Raw genomic sequence first — 23,464 nt, 5'->3', positions numbered from 1 at the left:
GCAGACGGAAAGAAATCATTAAGATCAGAGCAGAACTGAATGAAATTGAAAACCAAAAAACAATTCAAAAGATCAACGAATCAAAAAGTTGGTTTTTTGAAAAGATAAATAAAATTGACAAACCATTAGCATGGCTAACAAAAAAAAGAAGAGAGAAGACTCAAATAACAAAAATTAGAAATGAAAAAGGTGATATTACAACTGATTCATCTGAAATACAAGGAATCATTCGAGACTACTATAAACAACTATACGCCAACAAATTTGAAAATCTGGAGGAAATGGATAAATTTCTGGACACACACAAGCTCCCAAAACTGAACCGTGAAGACGTAGAAAATTTGAACAGACCAATAACAATAAAGGAGATTGAAGCTGTTATCAGAAGGCTCCCAACAAAGAAAAGCCCAGGACCAGATGGATTCACAGTAGAATTTTACCAAACATTCAAAGAGGAATTGACACCGATTCTTTACAAACTATTCCAAAAGATTGAAACGGACGCAAATCTCCCAAACTCATTCTATGAAGCAAACATCATCCTGATACCAAAACCAGGTAAAGATATAACCAAAAACAAAACTACAGGCTGATATCCTTGATGAATATAGATGCAAAAATCCTCACTAAAATACTAGCAAACAGAATACAGCAACACATACGTAAAATTATTCATCACGATCAAGTGGGATTCATCCCAGGGATGCAAGGTTGGTTCAACATACGCAAATCAATAAATGTGATACACCATATTAATAAACTCAAACACAAGGACCATATGATCATCTCTATAGATGCTGAAAAAGCATTTGATAAAGTTCAGTACTCATTCATGACAAAGACCCTCTATAAGTTAGGTACAGAGGGAAAGTATCTCAACATAATTAAAGCCATATATGCCAAACCCACTGCCAATATCATCCTGAATGGGGAAAAGCTGAAAGCTTTTCCTTTAAGAACAGGCACTAGACAAGGATGCCCACTCTCACCACTCCTATTCAACATAGTGTTGGAAGTACTAGCCAGAGCAATCAGAGAAGAGAAGGAAATAAAGGGCATCCAGATTGGAAAAGATGAAGTCAAACTGTCCCTGTTTGCAGATGACATGATCCTATATATCGAAGAGCCTAAAACCTCTACAAAAAAACCGGTGGAATTGATAAATGATTTCAGCACAGTAGCAGGATACAAAATCAACACAAAAAAATCAGTAGCATTTCTTTTCTCCAATAGTGAACATGCAGAAGGAGAAATCAAGAAAGACTGCCCATTTACAATAGCCACCAAAAAAATAAAATACTTAGGAATTGATATACAAAGTGATATACAAATTCAATGCAATCCCCATCAAAATTCCAAAGACATTTTTCTCAGAAATGGAAAAAACTATTTAGACATTTATATGGAACAAGAAAAGACCACGCATAGCCAAAGCAATGCTGAGCAAAAAAAATAAAGCTGGAGGCATAACACTACCTGACTTTAAGCTATACTACAAAGCTATAATAACCAAAACAGTATGGTACTGGCATAAAAACAGACACACTGACCAATGGAATAGAATAGAGAATCCAGAAATCCACCCACACACTTACTGCCAGCTGATCTTTGACAAAGGCACCAAGCCTATTCAGTGGCGAAGGGACTGCCTCTTCAGCAAATGGTGCTGGGAGAACTGGATATCCATATGCAGGAGAATGAAACTAGATCCATACCTCTCACCGTATACTAAAATCAACTCAAAATGGATTAAGGATTTAAATATACACCCTGAAACAATAAAACTTCTTAAAGAAAACATAGGAGAAACACTTCAGGAAATAGGACTGGGCACAGACTTCATGAATACAACACCAAAAGCACGGGCAACCAAAGGAAAAATAAACAAATGGGATTATATCAAACTAAAAAGCTTCTGCACAGCAAAAGAAACAATTAAAAGAGTTAAAAGACAACCAACAGAGTGGGAGAAAATATTTGCAAAATATACATCTGACAAAGGATTAATATCCAGAATATATAAGGAACTCAAACAACTTTACAAGAAGAAAACAAGCAACCCAATTAAAAAATGGGCAAAAGAGCTAAGTAGGCATTTCTCTAAGGAAGATATACAAATGGCCAACAGACATATGAAAAAATGCTCAACATCACTCAGCATCCGGGAAATGCAAATCAAAACCACATTGAGATACCATCTAACCCCAGTTAGGATGGCTAAAATCCAAAAGACTCTGAACGATAAATGCTGGCAAGGCTGCGGAGAAAAAGGAACTCTCATACATTGTTGGTGGGACTGCAAAATAGTGCAGCCTCTATGGAAAATGGTATGGAGGTTCCTCAAACAATTGCAGATAGATCTACCCTACGACCCAGCTATCCCACTGTTGGGAATATACCCAGAGGAATGGAAATCATCAAGTCGAAGGTATACCTGTTCCCCAATGTTTATCGCAGCACTCTTTACAATAGCCAAGAGTTGGAACCAGCCCAAATGTCCGTTATCGGATGAATGGATACGGAAAATGTGGTACATCTACACAATGGAATACTACTCAGCTATAAAAATGAATGAAATACTGCCATTTGCAACAACATGGATGGACCTTGAGAGAATTATATTAAGTGAAACAAGTCAGGCACAGAAAGAGAAATACCACATGTTCTCACTTATTGGTGGGAGCTAAAAATTAATATATAAATTCACACACACACACACACACACACACACACACACACAAAACCGGGGGGGGGGGGGAGAAGATATAACAACCACAATTATTTGAAGTTGATACGACAAGCAAACAGAAAGGACATTGTTGGGGGGGAGGGGGGAGGGAGAAGGGAGGGAGGTCTTGGTGATGGGGAGCAATAATCAGCTACAATGTATATCGACAAAATAAAATTAAAAATAAAAATTAAAAGCTCTGTTCATCAAAGGACTACATAAAAGGAGAAAATATTTTCCATTCATACAAAAAGCAAAGGATTGGTATTCGCAATATACAAAGAACTCATACAAATCAATAGAGGTCAAACCAATATTAAAAAGTGGGCAAAAGAAATGAATAGGAATTTCACAAAAGAAGAAACACATAGACACAAGAAAAGATGTTCTTGAAAACTAAGGAAACACAAATGAAAACCCAATGAGATACCACTTTACACCCAATAAATTGGCTAAAATCACAAAGTTGGTTAATATCAAGTTTTGGCAAGACTGTAAAATTCTCTGTTGCTAATAGTATAAAACAATACAAGTGCTCTAGATAACTGGCTGGCAGGACTGAGAAACATTAAAACAAGTTCAGCAATTACACTATTAAGAAAATACTCTGAAGATTTCTTTACATAAATGCATCAAGAGATAAGTACAAAATTATTTACAGTATTGTTTAGAATAGCAAAAGCCTAGAAATGACCCAAATGTCCATCAGTAATAGAATGAACAAGAAAACTGTGATGTATTCTCATAATGGTATATTATATCTAGTATATACACTAACATGGATGACTGTGAAAAACAATGTTGAGCAAAAGAAACTAGTCATAGAATATACATAGTATGACTCAATTCATATAATGAAAACAGGCAAATCTAAGTAATTTATTATTTGAGAATAAATACATAGATGAAAAAAAATGTTTAAAGAAACGCAATGTGACCATTAACACTAAACTCAGGATGGTGGTTACCTGTGTGGTAGAAAATGGCGTACAATGAGGGCGGACCTACGGTGGCCTTCTGAGGAATGGTAACATCCTACTTTGGTGGCCAAAGTGTTGAGGAGGGAGGTGATAGGGCTCATATCAGCTACAATTTTCTCAGTAGTCGAAAGGTAGTTATTTTCAGAAAACAAAAACAGCAAAACAAATAGAAAAGAATGAGGAATATGCACTGAAGAATGTGAAAGAAAATAAACTAGAGGTGAATCCTAGGGCAGCACCAGGTACAGGGAAGGCCCCACTGAGAGAAAAGCTGGATTTATATGGAGCTCAACAATTGGAGAGTCCTCATCTCCCAGAAGTTCTGTTTCTCTCTTCATAGACAGCAGAATATGATTAAATAGGCAAAGGTTTCCTCTCTTTATGAACAGTTGATACTACTCAGCTGTGCAAGGTTCCAGGCATTTAAAAACCTTGTACCACCTAACTCAAATGTCACTGTCTTTCATTTCTCCCACCTCTCTAATCCCAAAGTGATAATCTATACCTCCTATTTACTACAAAAACACATTTGGTATTTCTCCAACATTTTGTGGGAAGGAAGAGAAGAAATAAAACTGAGCTAAAGTATACATGACACAGATGACTCTCAAGCATACTATGCTACGTGAAAGAAGCCAGATTCAAAGGCTACAACTGTATGATTTCATTTATATGACGTTTTGGAAAAGGCAAAACTAAAAGGGGCCTATAAAAAGAACTAACCAACTGCCTTGCTATACAAATAAGAAAAACAAAAATATACAGAAATACGTCCACTGAAATAACTGAGCTAGATGATGAGGTATCAGAATTTTGGACTTTGGATTCTACCTCATAGCTTGTTTACTCCAGCTATCCTACTTCTGTTACATTAAAATACAATTTTTTTAAAAAAATCATATTTTATAACTCAAGAAATATTACTACATTTATTATGGACAACTTTGGTAAAAAAGTTGTCTACAAATAGGAAACACATCAAAATGTTAATAGTGAATACATTATTCTGTATTTTTCAAATTCTCTACTATGAGTACTACAATCAGTGATAACTTAAACTTTTGTTCAGTTTCACTTTTCCTAAAATGGGCTTCCTTTCTAACTATCCTTCAATGTCATCTCTAAAGTGATCAGTCCCAAAATAATCTGTCTCTTAAAGGAGACTGACTTTTGCTGTTTGAATTCTGTCCAGGACTGCACCTATTTTTTTGTAGGGGGAGGACAATCCTCTCATTTATCCTATTCTTGTTGTCATTTGTCCATAAATGAGAATGGAAATCTATATTCTATGAACATTAAATTAAAAATGTACAAATGGGAGAGGACACACACATATTACGAAGACAAGGATAGAGGTATGAGGGGTAGGGAAAGAGAAGGAGAGTCAGAGAGAAAGCTAAGGTGATACCCTCAATAGGATCAAAATGCAGATGCTCTTCACCTTCTTTAGTTTTACCAGTCCTAGTCATTACTCAACATCCAGTCTGGAATCTACTTTCTTTAGGAACACTATATGGGCCAGCCTAACTATAAATAATCTTTCTCAAATCTTAACTCCTATAAAACCTAGTGTTTCTTGGGACATATAATCATTTAAGATATAACACTAATAGTTTCCAAAGAGATCAATCAACCTTTTGAGGCCAGAAATTAAAATTTACATGTTACATTTTACAAATCTTTTCAGGACTTAGCTACATGTAAAGAAAACCATGACACTTTAAAAAGAAAAAAAAAATCTCCTTTATCTAACGCCAGTGACCCCATATTCTTTTGCTAAATGCATCGAAATGCATTTGTTACTGTAGGCCTCAGATCAAGTATCAGAATCACACAGATCACAAAAGAGAATTAAATCAGAGTAAAGAAGTTGGTTGCAGAAAATTTAGTTTTTTTGGAACCCTGGAAAATATTTATAAATATTGCCCATTTTCAACAGAACAACAAAAATGGTTTGTTCTAAATGGAGACTTAGACTCTGAATATACAAAAGGGCAAAGTTCTTTTTCTATTCTCAGATCTGATATGCCTCTACTTGCATGGATAGTGTCACAGGCAGCTGCTTGCCCCCACCCCCACCCAGTTCAGAATGTTGGAGGCAAGGGAAGCTACATTAAATATACAGGTTGAGCATCTCTAATCTGAAAATCCAAAATCTGAAACGCTCCAAAACCTGAAACTTTTTAAACACCAACATGATACCCAAAGGCAATGCTCATTGGAGCATTTCAGATTTCAGATGTTTGAATTAGGGATGTTCAACTAGCATATATTTGGCAAATATTCCAAGATCCTAATCCAATCCAAAATCCAAAACACTTCTGGTCCCAAGCATTTAGGATAAGAGATATTCAACCTGTACTATACCTGTTCTGAAACTACTTTTGCTCCCAGTAACATTCAGTATCACTGGCTAATTAAATTGGGAACTTAATCTAACTTGTAGTGTATGTGATCTCTTCTTGTGAATCTGAAGCCCACCTGAAACTCTATACAACCTTTGTTTTTAACCTACTCCAGCGTAATGGCTACTTTGAAATATGGGTACAGGAATTAATCAGCTGTTTTCCTAAATCTGAACCAACGGGATTATTCATTCTTACAATTAGTAGAACTTTTTCTTTTCTTGAATGAATAGTTTTACCTTTCTAAGAAATGGCTTTTGATAAACCAATTATTACACCTATATGCACAAGACTTAATGACTGAATTACCTCCTACTTTCAGTGAGACAATTCTTTTTGCTTATGTACACTTTTCTGTTTTTATATAATTATTTAGTTATAAACAACAAACAAAAACCAAGAATATCATGTAGAAAAAAGATTCTGCTGTAAGAATAAATGCTACATTCAACAAATATTTATTGAGCTTTGATATTCCAGATGCTGAGGTTTTAGAGATGAATACAGCCACAGTCCTCACTCTTAAGTAGTTCTCAGACCTATTCATTAAACAAATAGTTACTGAACATCTGCTATGTGACAGGCACTGTTCTAGGTGATAGAAATACAGCAGTGAAGAAGACAAAAATCATGTCTTCACAGCTTACATTCTAGTATGGGGAAATAGAAAATAAAAATTAAAAAACTGAATGTTAGATAAAAATAATGGTACAGAAAAATAAAGGGGAAAGAGGGGATTAGAAGTCTGATCAGGGTGCACAGGCAATGGTTGTGGTTTCAATTTCATAAAAATACACATACAATGTGGAATGTACAACAGATACACATAGGGTTCTACCAGAACATTTAAAGGGGACTGTTTGGGGAAAGGGAGAAGGCAATGTCAGGGAAGCTTCCCAGAGGGGACATTTCAGTTGCGTAAGTAACACAAAAGACAAGTACTACAAAAAATATATACATATACGAAAAGACAGTGAAAGGTCACAAGCAAGAATAAGGTACTGTCACTGCCCTGAAGCAAAACAAGACAGAATATGGTATTTCCTCTAAGAAAGGAACAAAGTACTTAGAGAGACTTAGTATGGCTAAAAAGAGGGAGAGATGAGATTATAAAAGTAGTCTGGGGTAACCCAGTGAGCATGAACCACCAAGGTGAGGAAAGTGGAAAATCTAACAACTCAGATGTAAAACCACATTATTACTACCCATTGTTCATCTCATTATTACATGACATTTTGACCATAATATAGAGGGAGATTCACAAAAACACTGTTGGAAAAACAGAGGAAGGTTTTGGTTTCTGATATTATTTCCTGGGGAAAATGAATGAAGAGTTGTTGCTTTTAAAGTATATTATCTAACCCATTAGGAGGGCTGTAATTTAAAAAAAGAAAAAAGGAAATAACAATAGTTGGTAAGGATGTAGAGAAATTGGAATCTTTGCACATTTCAGCTGCTATGGAGAACAGTTTGGCAGTTCTTCAAAAAATTAAACATAGAGGGCCGAGCCCGTGGCGCACTCGGGAGAGTGCAGCACTGGGAGCGCGGCGACGCTCCCGCCGCAGGTTCGGATCCTATATGGGAATGGCCGGTGCACTCACTGGTTGAGTGCAGGTCACGAAAAAAAAAAAAAATTAAACATAGAATAACCATATGATCCGGAAACTCTACTGCTAGACATATATCCAAAAGAACTGAAAACAGGTAGTCAAACAAATCCATGTACATAAATGTTCACAGCAGCATTATTCACAATAGCCAAAAAGTAGAAACAGCCCAAATGTCCATCAGTGGACGAACAGATAAACACATTGTGGTATATTCATAAGATGGAATATTATTCAGCCATAAAAATGAATGAAGTTCTGATAATATACTATAATGTGAAACTTGAAAACATTAGAAGTCAAAGAAGCCAGACATAAAAGGTCACATAATGTGTGATTCCATTTATATGTAATGCCTAGAATAGGTAAATCCATAGAGACAAAATATAGATTGGTGGTTGCCAGGAACTGAGAGAAGGGAGCTATGGAAAGCAACTGCTTAATGGCTATAGGGTTTCCTTCTGGGGTGATGAAAACATTTTAGAACTAGATAGAGGTGATGGTTGAACAATACTGTGAATGTACTAAATGCCACTGAACTATTCACTTTAAAATAGCTAATTTTATGTTATGTGCATTTCACTTCAATTAAAAAAAAAAAAGAACCTGCAGCTCTGGTACAAATCGGACAGTTAACTGCCCTAATGGTTCACCTAACTATAGCAGCCAATCTCGCCTGTCTAACTGGCTAATTTTTTATAGGCCAAGAAACATGATATGCACTGCACCCCTGTTGCAATTGTGTATGAAAATAAGGATAACAATTTCTTGAATGAGGGCCTTAGAGATCTTGGAACATGGAGTTTGTAAAAGTGATTTTTCATCATTCAGGAGCTATACTTTATTTATTTATTTATTTATTTTAAATATACAATAAATCCTTTTTTTTTTTTTTTTGTGACTGGTAAGGGGATCGCAACCCTTGGCTTGGTGTCGTCCACACCACACTCAGCCAGTGAGCGCACCGGCCATCCTTATGTAGGATCCGAATCTGCGACGGCAGCTCCACGACAGGAGCTCCATGGCGGGAGCACCACCCAGCGCTGCACTCTCCCGAGTGAGCCACGGGGTCGGCCCCAGGAGCTATACTTTAGATAATACCGTATTACATTTTAATCTATAATGAAAATCATATACTACTACTTCAATTAAACATATAATATAAAAGAATAGTACATTATCGACAGATTACTACTTATCAGTAAATTTAGGGCAGTTGAGGTAAAATTTATGAACAGTAGCCTAAATTTCAGACATCCTACAAAAAATAAAGACAGCATCTGTGCCTGTCACTACATCATCTTGATAAGCAAACACAAATCACAAATCAGGTTTACAGATGTCAAGCAACTGTGGAACATAATAGCTAAGAGATCTTCTAGGAAAACTTAGCTACTGCCCATTCTTCAGTGTGTTTGTGTGTTGGTGCTTTCTTCTATCAGGGCCATCATAGGAATCCGGGATAACAGAAATCCAGAAAAGTGAATCATTTATGGCAACCGAAAGATTCTATGCTACTACAAAAGCAAGAAGTACAATCAAAATTGATGACACAGATCATCTACAGGATGGATGATTAATACATATCTGCTCAAAATTTCCATGGCAATCACACTGTATGTCCTTTACTTCCTAATAGTATGTATGTTGTTTTTTTTAATTTGCTTTTATATATCACCTTATAGATTATGACAAGATTTCTATACTTAGTTATGTCTGTTGAATGGTTAAGTCTATCTGGATGAAAGGTTCTATTAAAACAGATCTTTATTAACTTTATTCTTAATTGTAGAAAAATGGATGACTTGTGACCTACCAGCTGTTGAGATGTCTTTTTCAAATCACTTAAATATTTTACATAAATGGAATACTTTAAGGACCAAGAACACTAGAAAGTAAGATCTTATTCTAATATCCTAACATCATATTAATATTTTTGTTGGAAAAGAAAAATTTACCAAACATTTCCCTGCTCCATCTCTCTATTGCTTCCCAACCTACTCTAATGCTCCCTTCTCACCTTTACTATTTAGAGGTGAGCCAGTTCAAAGACCACAGCTTTCTGCCTTCCTCAGAAACACAAAGTTGTCCTTGAATACTGTAGTACATCCTTACCTTCTAATTTTATCTGATGTCAGAGTTCTTAGCTTGAATCATGACCCTTTGCTACAAATCCTTCTTATATTGCTTATTTATCTAGATGAACTATCTAGTCCCAGATTTCTTTATTGCATTCTAATTCCCAGTTGCATTTCCCCAGTACCTCGAGGACATCCCTAACTGCCTCTGTTGCCAACTCTATCTACAGTGCTTTTTCACATTCCCTTCTACCTAAACACTTATTATCTATATCTGTCTTTACTCCTTTCACTCTCTCATTTCTCCATCTTAAGAAAGGGGGGGGGGCTTCTTCTACTTTAAGCTGCTTCATCCACCAGTGCTCTGAAACCCAACACCTCCCTTCTTGGGAACTCTGATTCCCGAATCATCTATTCTTTCTTTACCACTCCCCTCCTACTGGCTACTCTCCCTAAGCATATAAACATACTTAAATTGCTCCCCTGGGAGGATCTTTCTGACCTCCTCTCCCATTCTTTCCTTCTCTTTATTTAATATCACCATATCATACTAAACAGCTCACAGCTCACAGTTATTGAGTCACACATCAACTTGCTTTCCATGTATACATCAGTACTATGAGATGGATTATTATTATTTATCTCCATCTCACAGGTAAGAAAACTGTGGCACAGAAAGAAATAACTTGCCCAAGGTAATACAACTAGTCAGTGAAAGAACCAGGATGTGAATACATGTGATTTGGTTTCAGCGTCTGAGCCTTTAACCCCTATGCAAACAGCCCTTCATAGAGCTTCCATTAAAAGAGTTGCCTACATTTCTCATTTCACTTCCTCAACTATTCACTACTCTACCCACAGCAATTTCTTTCCCAGTTACCTAAAACCTTTTAAAAGGTCCCCAGTAATACTAACTGTGAAATCCAAGGGTCACATTTTAAGCCTCTTATATCTAGACCTCTCTGCAGGACTTGACCATGCTGAATAGTAACTCCATGAACTCCTCTCTGGTTCACTTCTGATCCACAGTTGTTTGTTCCTTCCTAGTCTATTTAATCCCTGTCCAATAGAACTTTCTGCAATAATGGAAATGTTCTATATATGTGCTATTCAATATGGTAGCCACTAATTACACATGGCTACTGAGCACTAGAAATATTACTAGTATGACTGAGGAACTGAGTTTTTAATTTTATTTAATTTCAACTGCCCACATCTTCACCTGCAAGTACCACAGGCACTCCAAATGCAGCATTTTCAGAACTGAGATGCATCATCTCATTGTCAAGTGTACTCCCTTCGTGGGCAGTCCCAAGAAGCAAATGGCACATCTACTCTAGCTCCAAGCCAAATGCAGGCATTCGTTTTAGATTACTCCCTTTCCTTCTTTCTTTTTTTACTCCCTCTCAAATTCCTCTCCGCTCAAATTCCTCTCCTCCTCCCCCCAATGGCTTCTTACATTCGACTCCTAGTTTCCACTGCCACTGCTTTAGGCTAGGATGCTATATAACGGATCTAACTGAAAGAGTAATGGAGTCATTTTTTGCTTCAAGCAAGATGCAAACTGTAACATGGCTGGAAAATTCTTTTATACCTGTTGGGGAAAAAAAATATGAAAAAAGTGACATGACTTGAAACTAAGCAGCCCTCTAAAGAAGGGAGAAAATTAGAGACAATCTCTGATAATCTGTGCCTAAAGCAGCTTTTTAGAAACAGATCCTCTCATTACTGTCCTAAATTTCTATTATTAATGAATAAAAATGGATGCTATCTTTAAAATTCTAAATTTATTATCTCTTGCCAAAAGGATCGATTGCTCATTTGCTCACTTTATGAAAGTATAATCTTAATTCAGATGCCACTTACTATTCCCACAGATTGTATAGCCTCCTTCCCAATAAAATGCATCTAAAATAAGAAAAAAAAAAAATCACCATGTGCATCAGTGGGCAGGTCCAGGGCAAGTTTATCAATACGTAGTACCAGAGTATCTCAGAATCCATATCCTGTAACTGACATCTGTCAAACCAAACACTAGAGGAAGGTCTATCTTTCCTATAGGTATTCGATGTTTGCTTATAGACCACCAAGAACAAGTAATATATCCTTCGCTGTGCTCCAGAGGTCCGCTGGAAGTGCTCTAGTCACTTTCAATGACATGTGGGACAACTCACTATTTAAAAGTTCATTATGAAGAAACTCCAAGAAAAATAAATAATGGTATTTCTACCCTCAGGCTTACAAGAGAACCTTGGTCAGTGCAGAATGTGATTCACACAGTATAATATATAATAAACTTTAAAATGATGATAATAATAAAAATGACAAGAATATTAGAAATAGCCCCTGGATAAACATAAGTTCAAAGGGAAAACAGTCCTTCAGAGTCTGAAATCTGCAATTGCTCTATTCTGGTTTGATGAGAACTTTGTCTGAGGCCTGTTCCTCAGTGATTTTTTTTTTTTTTTTTGAGGCTTTTCCTGAAAACACTGGTATTTTATCTAGAAATGTTTTCTAGAACTAATGCTGGTTCAAGGCATCAAGTTATTAAATTACTATAAAGAATAGCAGGTGTATTAGTCCGTTTTGTGTTGCTATAACAAATACCTGAGACTGGGTAATTTATAAATAACAGAGATTTATTTTGCTTATGATACTGGGACAGCTGCATCTGGCATGGGCCTCAGGCTGCTTCTACTCATGGTGGATAGCGGCAAGCAGCCGGCAGGCACAAGCAGATCACATGATGAGAGGAAGCAAGAGAGAGTGAGAGAGGAGGTGCCAATGACTTTTAAACAACCAGCTCTCGTGGGAAATAGAGTGAGAACTCACTCATTAGTCCCCCTCGCCCTAGGGAGAGCATTAATCCATTCATGAGGGATCTGCCCCCATGACTCAATCAGTTTCCAATATGCCACATTGGGGATCAAATTCCCACATGAGTTTTGGAGGGGACAACACATCCAAAGTCCATCAGCAGGTATATTCACTGATGCCCTGGTCTTTTAGCATCTGTTCTCTTCATCTTGGAGAAAATAATATTTGACCATGCTCTTTTATAAACATAATTTCCTAATACCACCCATGGCACTAGTAAATCCCACAGAACTAATACATTGCTGATTACTAGGAATTTCTGATGACGATATATTTTGGAATGCTATTTCATAATGTACATTAGGTTGCATTAATAAATTTCTTTGTGCTTTTCATTTGCCAGAAAGATTCTGATACTATCTGAGGAGAAAAACCATTTGAATAAAAAAATAAATTGAAAAAGGACAGAATAGGGAGCCTTAGACCTATCACAATTGAGGAGAAAAAAGACTTACAATTAATTGACTACCAACACAATGAATCAACAGATGAATCAGCAGCTTTAAAAGAAAACAAGTTTCAGGCCCGGCCCCTTGGCTCACTTGGGAGAGTGTGGTGCTGATAACACCAAGGCCACAGGTTTGGATCCCTATATAGGGATGGCTGGTTAGCTCACTTGGGAGAGCATGGCGCTGACAACACTAACTCAAGGCTTAAGATCTCCTTACTGGTCATGTTTTTTTTTAAAAAAAGAAAGAAAGAAATAAAACAAGTTTCAATATTTCAAAACAATTATCAGAAAAAACATATTAAATTTATTAAAACTTACATTAAAATTTTATATATAAACACCTGTTATTTTTACCTTAATTGTAAAAAATAATTACATTAAGCCAATGGTTAAGTCAACGGTAATGGTAATGGCTGCACTGAAGTCTAGGAATAGTAATTCTGAGAACGACTAAATGATAAAGGATCTAAAAATCACATGACATGATGAAAAAAGTCTAAAGGAATTATAGACAATTAGGGCAGATTTCTTTCTCTTCATCTTAGCTTTTGCTCTTTCTTCATGCTACCAGTATATTGCCCACCACCATTACATTTAGATCCTAGCTTTCAAGGTACATTTTAAGCTCCACCTTCTCCAAAACCTTCCCTGATCCTCCCAGCTAGAAACAGTTTCTCTCTACATTGAATTCTAATGGATCCATGTATACATCTTACGAATCTTCCCCATTTCTCTTATATTACATTTGCATACATGTTTTCTTTACATGATAAATTTCTTGAAAACAAAATCAATGTTTTATTCGACTTCATTGATCCTACTGAGTACAGTACAGTATCTTGCACATTAGAGACAAAACACGAGGAACAACATAGCTTAAAGGATAAAAAATGGCTCTGCTTTCCTTTATCTGTGCGACCTTTGTCAAGTGACTAAACATCTCTAAACCTCAATTCTCTTACCTATAAAAAGAGAAAAATAATGTCTCAAAAGGCTGTTATAAGGATTAAATGAGACAATCTCTATAAAGTGCTTAACGTATTTAGTAAATACTTAATGAATGATAGCCACTATTACCATATTCTAACATAAATTATTACTTTATAATAAATTATGTTTAATAATGAATTATTACTTTATAATAAGTCATCAAATGAATGAAAAAGATTTCAAATATGGCAATGACTTCAGAAAAGTTTTCATTTTTTAGAAGATGAGGAATTCCTAAGGACAGAATTCAAAAGAACATAGACAACAGAGTTCTATAACAACAGAACAGACTACATGAAAAAGTATTGTTTTCTATTTCAGTGGATGAACCCAGGCATAGGGTAGATGGCCACTTGTCAAGAGTACTGATGAAAGAAGTCTGCCCTTTGAGTAAAAGTAGGCAAGGCTTTAATATTTGTCTAATATTTCTTTTCATTAAAAAAGATGCTTTGGGTTTTCCTACCAAAGTCTGTAAAACTCTATATAACTCCTTTACTTTTCCAACTGTCAACTGTAACAGAGTTGATCAGGTTTAATTTAGGATAAAATAAGCAGAACAATGGATCCTCAAACACATCCACATCCTAATCCCTAGAAGCTGTGAATACATTGCCTTACATGGCCAAAAGGATCTTGCAGATCTGATGAAGTTAAGAATCACAAGGTCCTTATAAGGGAAAGAGGGAGGCAAGAGAGTCAGAGAAAGAGATGTGATGACAGAAGATGAGGTGAGGGGGACGTACTGGGTAGGGAGAGAGAGACTGAGACTTGAAGATCCTATGCATTTGGCTTTGAAGATGGAGGAAAGAGGCACAAACCAAAGAATGTAGGTGGCTTCAAGAAGCTGGAAAAGGGAAGAAAATGGACTCTCCATAGAGCCTTCAGAAAGAATATAGCTCTTCCAACACACTGATTTTAGGACTTCTAACCTCCTGAACTATAAGATAATAAATTTGTGGTGTTTTTGCTTTACCCAGCAATTCCACTCCTAGGTAAATATCCCAAAGAATTGAAAATAAGGACTCAAAAACATATACCTGTACACCAAAGTTCATTGCAGCATTATTCATAATAGCTATATGGTAGAAACAACTCCAGTGTCCATCAACAGATGACGCATAAACAATATGTGGTATATACACACAATGGAATATTACTCAGCTATAAAAAAGGAATGAGGTTCTGATACATTTTACAACACGGATGAACCTTGAAAACAACATGCTAAGTGAAATAAGTCAGACATAAAAGGATAAATATTATATGATTACACCAATATATTGAGAATAGGCAAATTCATAGAGACAGAAAGTAGATTAGAAGTTACCAAAGTTGGGAGGAAGAAAAAATTGGGAGTTATTTCCTTCCCCAAGGGAAGCATCTTCGTCAGCATCCTTGTGCAAACAACTATGTTATAAGGAAGACCCTTACCATTCCCTCTTATCTGGATGGGTTTTTTGTTTAAAGGATATTATTTTGGCAAAATAATCCAATCTTCCATATTCTTCAATCCTGACTGTGGACTGGTGAGCTAGGCTATGGAAAGGTCATATAACCAAGTTAGCCAGATAAGCTACACATTTATTTTCTTCAATCTGAGCTTGACCACCGACAAGCTTATCAATTGTTTCAATTTATTTATTTCAATCAATTCCTTAAAGATAACTATGTCTGCTCTAACCCCAAACCCATTTCATTCAATCTTCTCCTAGCAAGGCAGTGTGAGGTATTGAAAAGCTCATGATCTTCCAATCGCTAATTACTAGACTGTTCTGAATTTAGTTGCCTTACATGAAAACAGGCATAACCCTACTTACCTTATAGGAGGTATTTTTACAGTTATGATATAATGTATATGTAATAAAGCAGCTAGCCACGCACCTATAGTAAGAATTCAAAAAATGGTAGCTGCTGCCATTATTAATATTACTATTATTCCTGCTTTCCTCTCAGATGAACATCTGAACTACTTTTATGAGAAAAATGAGGCAATCTGAGGTAAATCATTCCTCAGTTTTGCTTCTTTCTTCCACTCAATTTTCTGTCATTTAATCTTCCCTTTTCTCTAATTATATCAATTTGTATATCTTTTTTCATTTTCAAAGTTAACTCTTCATTCTGTACTTTTGATTCCAGTTATTCTCCCTTACCTTGGTTCCATCAGTTGTCTTTCTTTCTTCACTCTCTTCCATTCTGATGGTTCCTTACACCTGTCCTATACTATAGCATTTTTCTATAACTCCTCTTGAATTACTTACCATAATCTATCCAGAATCAATTATCTGTATATCTATCTTCTCTCTTAATGGATTGAAGACTGAGGTTATCTCATCTATTTCCATTATATCTTGTAATAACATCAATTATAATATTTTACATATAGAACAGGCACTTACTGAATAAATAAACTAACAAATCAAAGCTACAGATTTTCTGTGAACAAATAAGGGCTATTTGACAAAAGTGCTTTGTCAGATTTAACTTCTCAACTTAAATAAATCCCTCCGGCAGATGAAAGGCAAAGAAGTATCAACACACAAATAATTTTACAGTATCATTTTTCTTAAAATCCCACAAATCAAAATTATTACAACTGTAAATGTTTCAAGAAAAATGATCTACACAAAAGTATTCTGGATCCAGTTATATTATAATGCTAAGGGTTTTTCCATTAAAACTTTTACTTGTTTTCCATAACTACCAAAAGCTAATAATTAAACTACTAACAATAAAACAAATAAATAACAAACAATCTGCAGGTTCACATGTTATACTTTAAAATAAAAATCAATTTGTAACCATGTAATTATCTAAATAAAATGTAATTTTGTATCTAGTATATCAAACATAGTAACTTAATACACAAACTACAACTCAAACGTATTTCTGTATTCCTAAACTAACAAATTGACATTAGAAGGCTATGCTAAGAATATAGTGACAGACCCTTAACATTTGGGAAATTGACAATCGAGGTGTTATTCTCAAGTGAATGTAAAGGTCTATAAAATGGAAATAATTTGTAATTTTAGTAAGGCAACAAATGCTGCAGCAGACAAACAGGAAGTCAGTCTCTATGCTTTAGAGTTAAGATGGCTGATCATCTCGCATTTGATCTAGCTGCTATAATTATTGCAGTAGCAGTAACCCTTACAAAAAAGCAATACGAATTTTCTCTTTTTGTAGGGAAAAGAAAAAATCAACTGTCATTGCTGGTGATCCAAGTAAAGAAGTCTAAGAAAGCACCAGTTGTTAGCCACAGAATCATAATTTTAGAGACATTAAAAAGTAAAATATCTGAATTGATACCGCTCAGCTGTATAAGAACGAGTCTGCCATGTATTCCATATTAAAATAGGTCAGGAAATTATCAAGACTATTTCAACAAGTACTCCAGTCAGAATTTTTCTTACATAGCTTGGTATAAATGGTTTTAGGCCTAAACATATACAAAAAGTTACTTAAATTTTCATTTATATTTTGTTCTAGTTCATCAGGAAAATCACATGCAGTACAAATCCTAAACCTGCCTTCCTTTCCTGGCTGGTTTTGTGCCTCGATTTCCTATTTTTTTAAATAATATCTAATTTGGCATGAGAACTTAAAATCAGATAATGCATACAGCCCTTAAGATTTTAAAAAATATATCATGGGGTTTTATCAACGTTGTTAGGTACTTGATAAATAGTAGCTACTGAAACAGCTATTATAGTGGTGGCCTTAAAGTACTGTTTTTGGTTTGTTTGTTGTTTTTTTTTTTTGGTGGCTGGCCAGTACAGAATCAGACCCTGGACCTTGGTGTTATCAGCACCATGCCCTAACCAGCTGAGCTAACCAACCAACCCCTGTGGCTTTAAATTAAACATGGGCAAGGGCCAGCCCCGTGGCACACTCGGGAGAGTGCGGAGCTTGGGTGCAGCAGTGGCGCTCCCACCGCGGGTTCTGATCCTATATAGGGATGGCCGGTGCGCTCACTGGCTGAGCGTGGTGCGGGCGACACCAAGCCAAGGGTTGCAATCCCCTTACCGGTCACAAAAAAAAAAAATTAAAAATTAAACATGGGCATTCCCAAGAAGTCCAATGCAGTGGATATTTTTTCAGTGTTCTCCAATCATTCTGTGAGTCTGTTTCTCTTCCCCTAGAGAGAAAAGCATGCCTCTTCTTTGAGGTTGTTCTTTAGTCAGGGGTTTCCTGCCCACTCTCCCCTACCCTCTTAATGGGATCAGCTGCCCTGTTTCTCTCTGAAAACAAGTCCTACACCTAAGCTAGGTGGCCAAAGCACCTGTACTGGCATAGGAACCAGTGCTATAAAATAAAAATAGATGGGGCCCAAACGGGATAGAGAAATAACTGAAAGGAGATTGTGTCTCACAGTTCAGGCAGAATATAATGCTCCCAGTTCCCTTCTCAGGAGATATTATAGTAGTCTGCTCGGCTAGCCTGAGATTAATATGAGACACGTTAAATACAACAGGGCTGAACATGAAAACCTCACAGCTCAGCTTCATGCAAAAAGGTAGGCATGTTTTAGCAATTACAAGATTAAGAAGCATCTCCAGGTACAAGACAGTGTCAATGGAAGAAGATATGCAGGCAAGAAACGGCCACACTGGTTCAACTCACGCCTCTACTCCAACCCAGAAGTTTTGTGGCCAGTAGAGGTAGAAAACAAAGATAGTTTTCAAGAGTGACTCTCATTCTCACCATCTCCCACAGTTAGGCATTTTTTCAAATGATGGTCAGAGAAGAAAACCTCTCTGGAACTGAAAGACCTAGTTTACTTTAGAAACAATAACTTTCTGTGCATCCCTGTCTATAATTCCCTTGTTATTTGGTTTAGTATTTTAATTTACACCTTTGCTATAAACTGGGGAAATCCCTGTACTATCTCTGGCAGATGATAAAGATACATAGTTAAATGTCCTCTGAACCATATACTGAATTAAGATTATGGGCTGTGGAGACAAATTATCCTTTATGGATTTACCTTTCTCTCACGGGCCTCAGTTTTCTCATTTACACAACAATTAATTTTCTCCTGATAAAAGGTTTAATCAAGTGTAAATGTTTTTAAAAATTACCAAATTAAAAAATGTATTAAAAGTGGGTGTGTGTTTATAACTACCTATTGATGCTGTCATAACTTTAATATAATTTATATCAAATGTAGGATGGATAAGATTTACTATTTTATTAACACCTATAACAAGAGCAACTTTTTACTGAATGGTTACTACATAGTTGGCACTGTGTTTAACACTTCACATATATCATCTCTTTTAATACTCACAATGACCTTTGAATTATATTATCCCCATTTTATAATTAAATAAATTACGTCTCAAAAAGATTGAGGAAATTGTCCAAAGTCACATAGCTAGTAAGTGGCAAATCCATAATTCATACCCAGAACTGTCTGACCCAAAGAACTGTTCTTGGTACTACTCTGTAGTTCCTGTCATAGATGGAAGTGAAAAGATGAAGCAATCTGCAGAAGAAAGGTGGATAATCTTAAACACAATCCCAGTTCTTGTAAGTACTAAATCACATTTGACAACTCAATATTCAAACTGTTCTGTATTTACCAAATACAAATCCTAGGTTAAGTGGAAAGTTTCTTCTTTTAGCTCTATTAGGTCTAATTAAAAAGCTGGATCAGGGAACTCTTACCTGTGTTGCCATCTCCACTCTCCATAGATGGTTTACTAGTTTCTGACGGATTGTTCATTCTTGAGTCTGCAATAAATCAGAAGTAAATAAGGTTTTTTAAAAACGGGATAAAAATGGGGTTAAGGAGGCAAAATGTGGCAGAGGAAAGGGTTAATTAATGTTACAGTCCTACAGTTCAAAGAGACACAGTGCATATACATCAGGCTAAAACATTAGAAACTGTAATAAATGGTTATCTGAAAGAAATTCAGGATTCCCCAGACACTGAAGAAATCCACAAATAAATGGTCTTTCTTTTGGGGGGGGTGGGGGGGAGTGGCTGATCAGTAGGGGGATCTGAACCCGTGACCTTGGTATTATGAGGTTGCACAAATACATGGTTTTTCTAAAGAATTTTCAGATTGTTCTAAGAAAGACAGAACTCTGACCTGAAAGAAATTATATTAGAGACTCTTATGTGTAAAAGGAGTAAATGCTTTATAACATCAAGTATAAAATATGTTAAAGAAATGAAAGTGGGGAGGGTGGAAGCACTTCGAAAAGCTAAAAAAAAAATGTTATTCCCAAATAAAGTACCTTTTTCTATAAGCAAAAATATTCATTAGTCATAACCAAAACAACCCATTGGTAATCTTGATAATAGATGGGATAGTAACTCAACCTAAAAGACTAAAAAAGAACATGTCTAAGAAAAATACCTTCACATTTACTCCCCACTCCAACTGAACTGAACAGTCAAAGTGAGAATATGTCAAATTCACACCTCAATCATAAACCAGTACAAGAAGTTGTACCACAAGGCATAACAGATATATCTAATAATTTCAAGACTGAATCACAAACCACACCCACTTAAAAATTATACAACCTTGATATCCCAAATGAACCTGCTAATTTGCCTTTATTTCTTTTAAGGTTATCTGTTTAATGAAGGTTTGTTTCCATAGTAAAAAGTTTTCATCAAGCAATATTAGGTATCCCAGAAGATATGCAAGACAAGAAACAAGAACAACTCTGCTCTTCTTCTACCTCTTTGAAATGGTAAAAATCTGAATATACATACACATATATTATATTCTACATCTACTGAAAACTCAAACTTAGAATATTTATAATCAAACACGTTTACCATCAAATAAATTCTGCCTTTTCCCTGCACTGAGTTAAGAACCATTAAACTACAGTTATTAGTAAAGAACAAAGACTTAAATTATATTGTATCTGATTTTTTGACTGAAGAGTACATTTTGTCATCTGGTGTTAACTAGGAAATCAAAGCAACATTAGACAGAAGTCCCAACCATGTTGTCCACAGTTGCATTATCCACATGCATAAGAGACGAGAAAAAAATCAGTAGTTCTTCTTTTATAAAGTTCATTTACAACCTAGAAGCTGTGTGATAGCTTTCCTAAGACAGAAGTTTTTATAACTGATGTTCATTTTATGGGTTTAGGCAGTTCTAGCATATCGTTAGTTTGTTCTTCAGAGTTAAAATTTGTATGTTTGTGTTCATGAATGAGGGCAGTTCTACAACTTCCTTCCCCCACTGTCCAGAAAAATTTAAGTATCATCTGAAAGCACACCAAGGTTTGAAAGGAACAGGTGTACAACTTAATGAAAATCAGCTTTCTGAATGACTTAACTAAAATCTTATGAAAGCCAACAAAGATCACAACTGTAATAGAATACACCATTAAGCATACAAACTGCTCAATGCCTTCTTTAGAATGTATTTTAAAGGAAAGTGGAAAAAATGATGAAACAGTTAACATTCATAAAAAGAGAAACAATTTTCTCATATACATGGACACCATAGAAACAAAGTAAGGATAATTCTTAAGTCATGAGCCTGACCTTGTACAAATTCATCTCCTAATTTCCACATCTATAAATTAAAGATGATGTCACAGATATTTTATGTGACACTTCTAAGGATTTTCTATTGAATTGTCAAGAGCATCAAAGCCATCTAACAAAATTATTTCACACACACAAAAGAATAAAACAATAAAATTCTGATTAACTGTACAACAACAACGGGAAGACTATTTAAATGGTACTTACTGTTAACTGACATTAACAGATATCATGTCTAATTCTAAAATAAAATACTAAAAATATTTCAAAAAGTACTTTCCTTTCCTTTCCCTTCTTGAATTCCCAATTTAGTAAATGTAAAAGAGTAAATACAAGTAAATTCTTTTTTGATGTCTGAAGTTTTTTCTCTCTCTGGGCAATATAAACAATATAGGTCTGACACTGAGCTGACTATACATAATGAATCCATATGCTGTCCACAGTTGCTTCTGGATTGAATTCTTAACATCAATTTGCTGTTATCATTCACCCTTCACACAGTGGTTTTTTTACTGTGCTAGACAAATATTATTACTACCTTGGGTTTAGGCCATCCTTTCTGCATAAGCATTCAAACCTTTCCAGAAGTAACATTTTACTTTATCCTTGGCAACTGAGAAGGTGATAGGAACAGCCTCAATTCTCAAGCGGGGAAAATAATACAGGAGTAAAAGTCATTTGCAAAAGTTTTAAATATAAGATATCCAAGTCCTGGAGTTCATATCATATCATCCAACTTTCTGGGTGGATTAGAAGGTTTCAATAACTCTGCATATAAATAAACAAAGCTCCACACAAAATACAGCCACCATGAGCCATCATGTCTAAAAACCAAAGTGCCTCAAATCTATTTTAAATCTTAGTCACTGAAGACAGTTTATATGTTGAGCTGGAACTTTCCCCCCTGCAAAAGTCTTGCTGTTCTATAGGGAAATCTCTAAAAATAGGCTTTCCAACATTTGAAATTGTAGTCTTCTGATTAAAAAATAAAGGAGGGCTAATATTAGCCAAAATTTGAAAACAGTTAATAGTTTGTAAAATCTAAAAACTGATTAGCAGATCTATTGCAGTAATCACTGCAATTACCTTCTGCATTAATATTTATGAGAACGATTCTGTACTATGGCTCCACTTTATTTTTCACTAAGGGTTTTTGGTTTTTATAGAAGACATTCACATTAGGTATGCAAAACATTTTTATTAATGCATACATATGATTTAGGCACAGTTTATACCTTGTTTCAGATATAAAATGTTTTTAGAACTATATGAAATGCTCTCAAAGGAAATTTCCAAAAACCAAAAACGTCCTCCATTCAAAATGAACTCTAAATCCACACTATTTACTGAAAATACCCTCTGAACCAGAAGAGCTAGTTGTAGGGAGGGACCTACTATAAATTCAATATGCTTGTGCTTTGCAAATGCTTTCCTCCTTCCCTGCTCAATCCAGTTTTCCCCCTCCCCCGCACTGGTTGCATATGCGATTAAGCATTTATGCATAGTCAACCCCACACACGCTATTTCCATATTAAAGCTTCTAAGAAAGAACTGTGCTGGTACCCACCTAGAACATAGTCATTGCAGTCCAGCATTGCTGTGAAATCTTCTAGAGGTGCAGACAATCCAAAGCAAGGAAGAAATAGGTAGCAGTTTGGGGTGGGGAAAAGAAGGTACTACTACTTCTAACAAATCTACACTGTGTTCTTAAGAGAACAAGAGGGGTGGGGGTGGAAAGTGGATTAAGGGGAGAAGCAAAATACAACTTCAGTTACACCATAGCAATCTTCAACTGAATAAGGAAACTTCAGTTGCTCAGA

The 23,464-nt window shown here is 35.7% G+C and overlaps 1 protein-coding gene across 2 annotated transcripts in view; it reads right to left on the bottom strand.

Annotated features, from left to right (window-relative positions):
* The window catches only part of POU2F1 (POU class 2 homeobox 1), a 174,279-nt gene that overhangs the window by 63,832 nt on the left and 86,983 nt on the right, over positions 1-23,464 (bottom strand). For both annotated transcript variants that reach the window (XM_063104270.1, XM_063104269.1), the window contains exon 2: positions 19,787-19,852. In XM_063104270.1, the coding sequence (XP_062960340.1) occupies positions 19,787-19,844 (58 nt within the window). In that variant the 5' untranslated portion in view covers positions 19,845-19,852. The remainder of the gene's footprint in view (positions 1-19,786; positions 19,853-23,464) is intronic.

Source organism: Cynocephalus volans, chromosome 8 (assembly GCF_027409185.1).
Source record: "Cynocephalus volans isolate mCynVol1 chromosome 8, mCynVol1.pri, whole genome shotgun sequence".
In the NCBI taxonomy this organism is placed as follows: Eukaryota; Metazoa; Chordata; class Mammalia; order Dermoptera; family Cynocephalidae; genus Cynocephalus; species Cynocephalus volans.
This window is presented reverse-complemented; position numbering and strand designations above follow the sequence as displayed.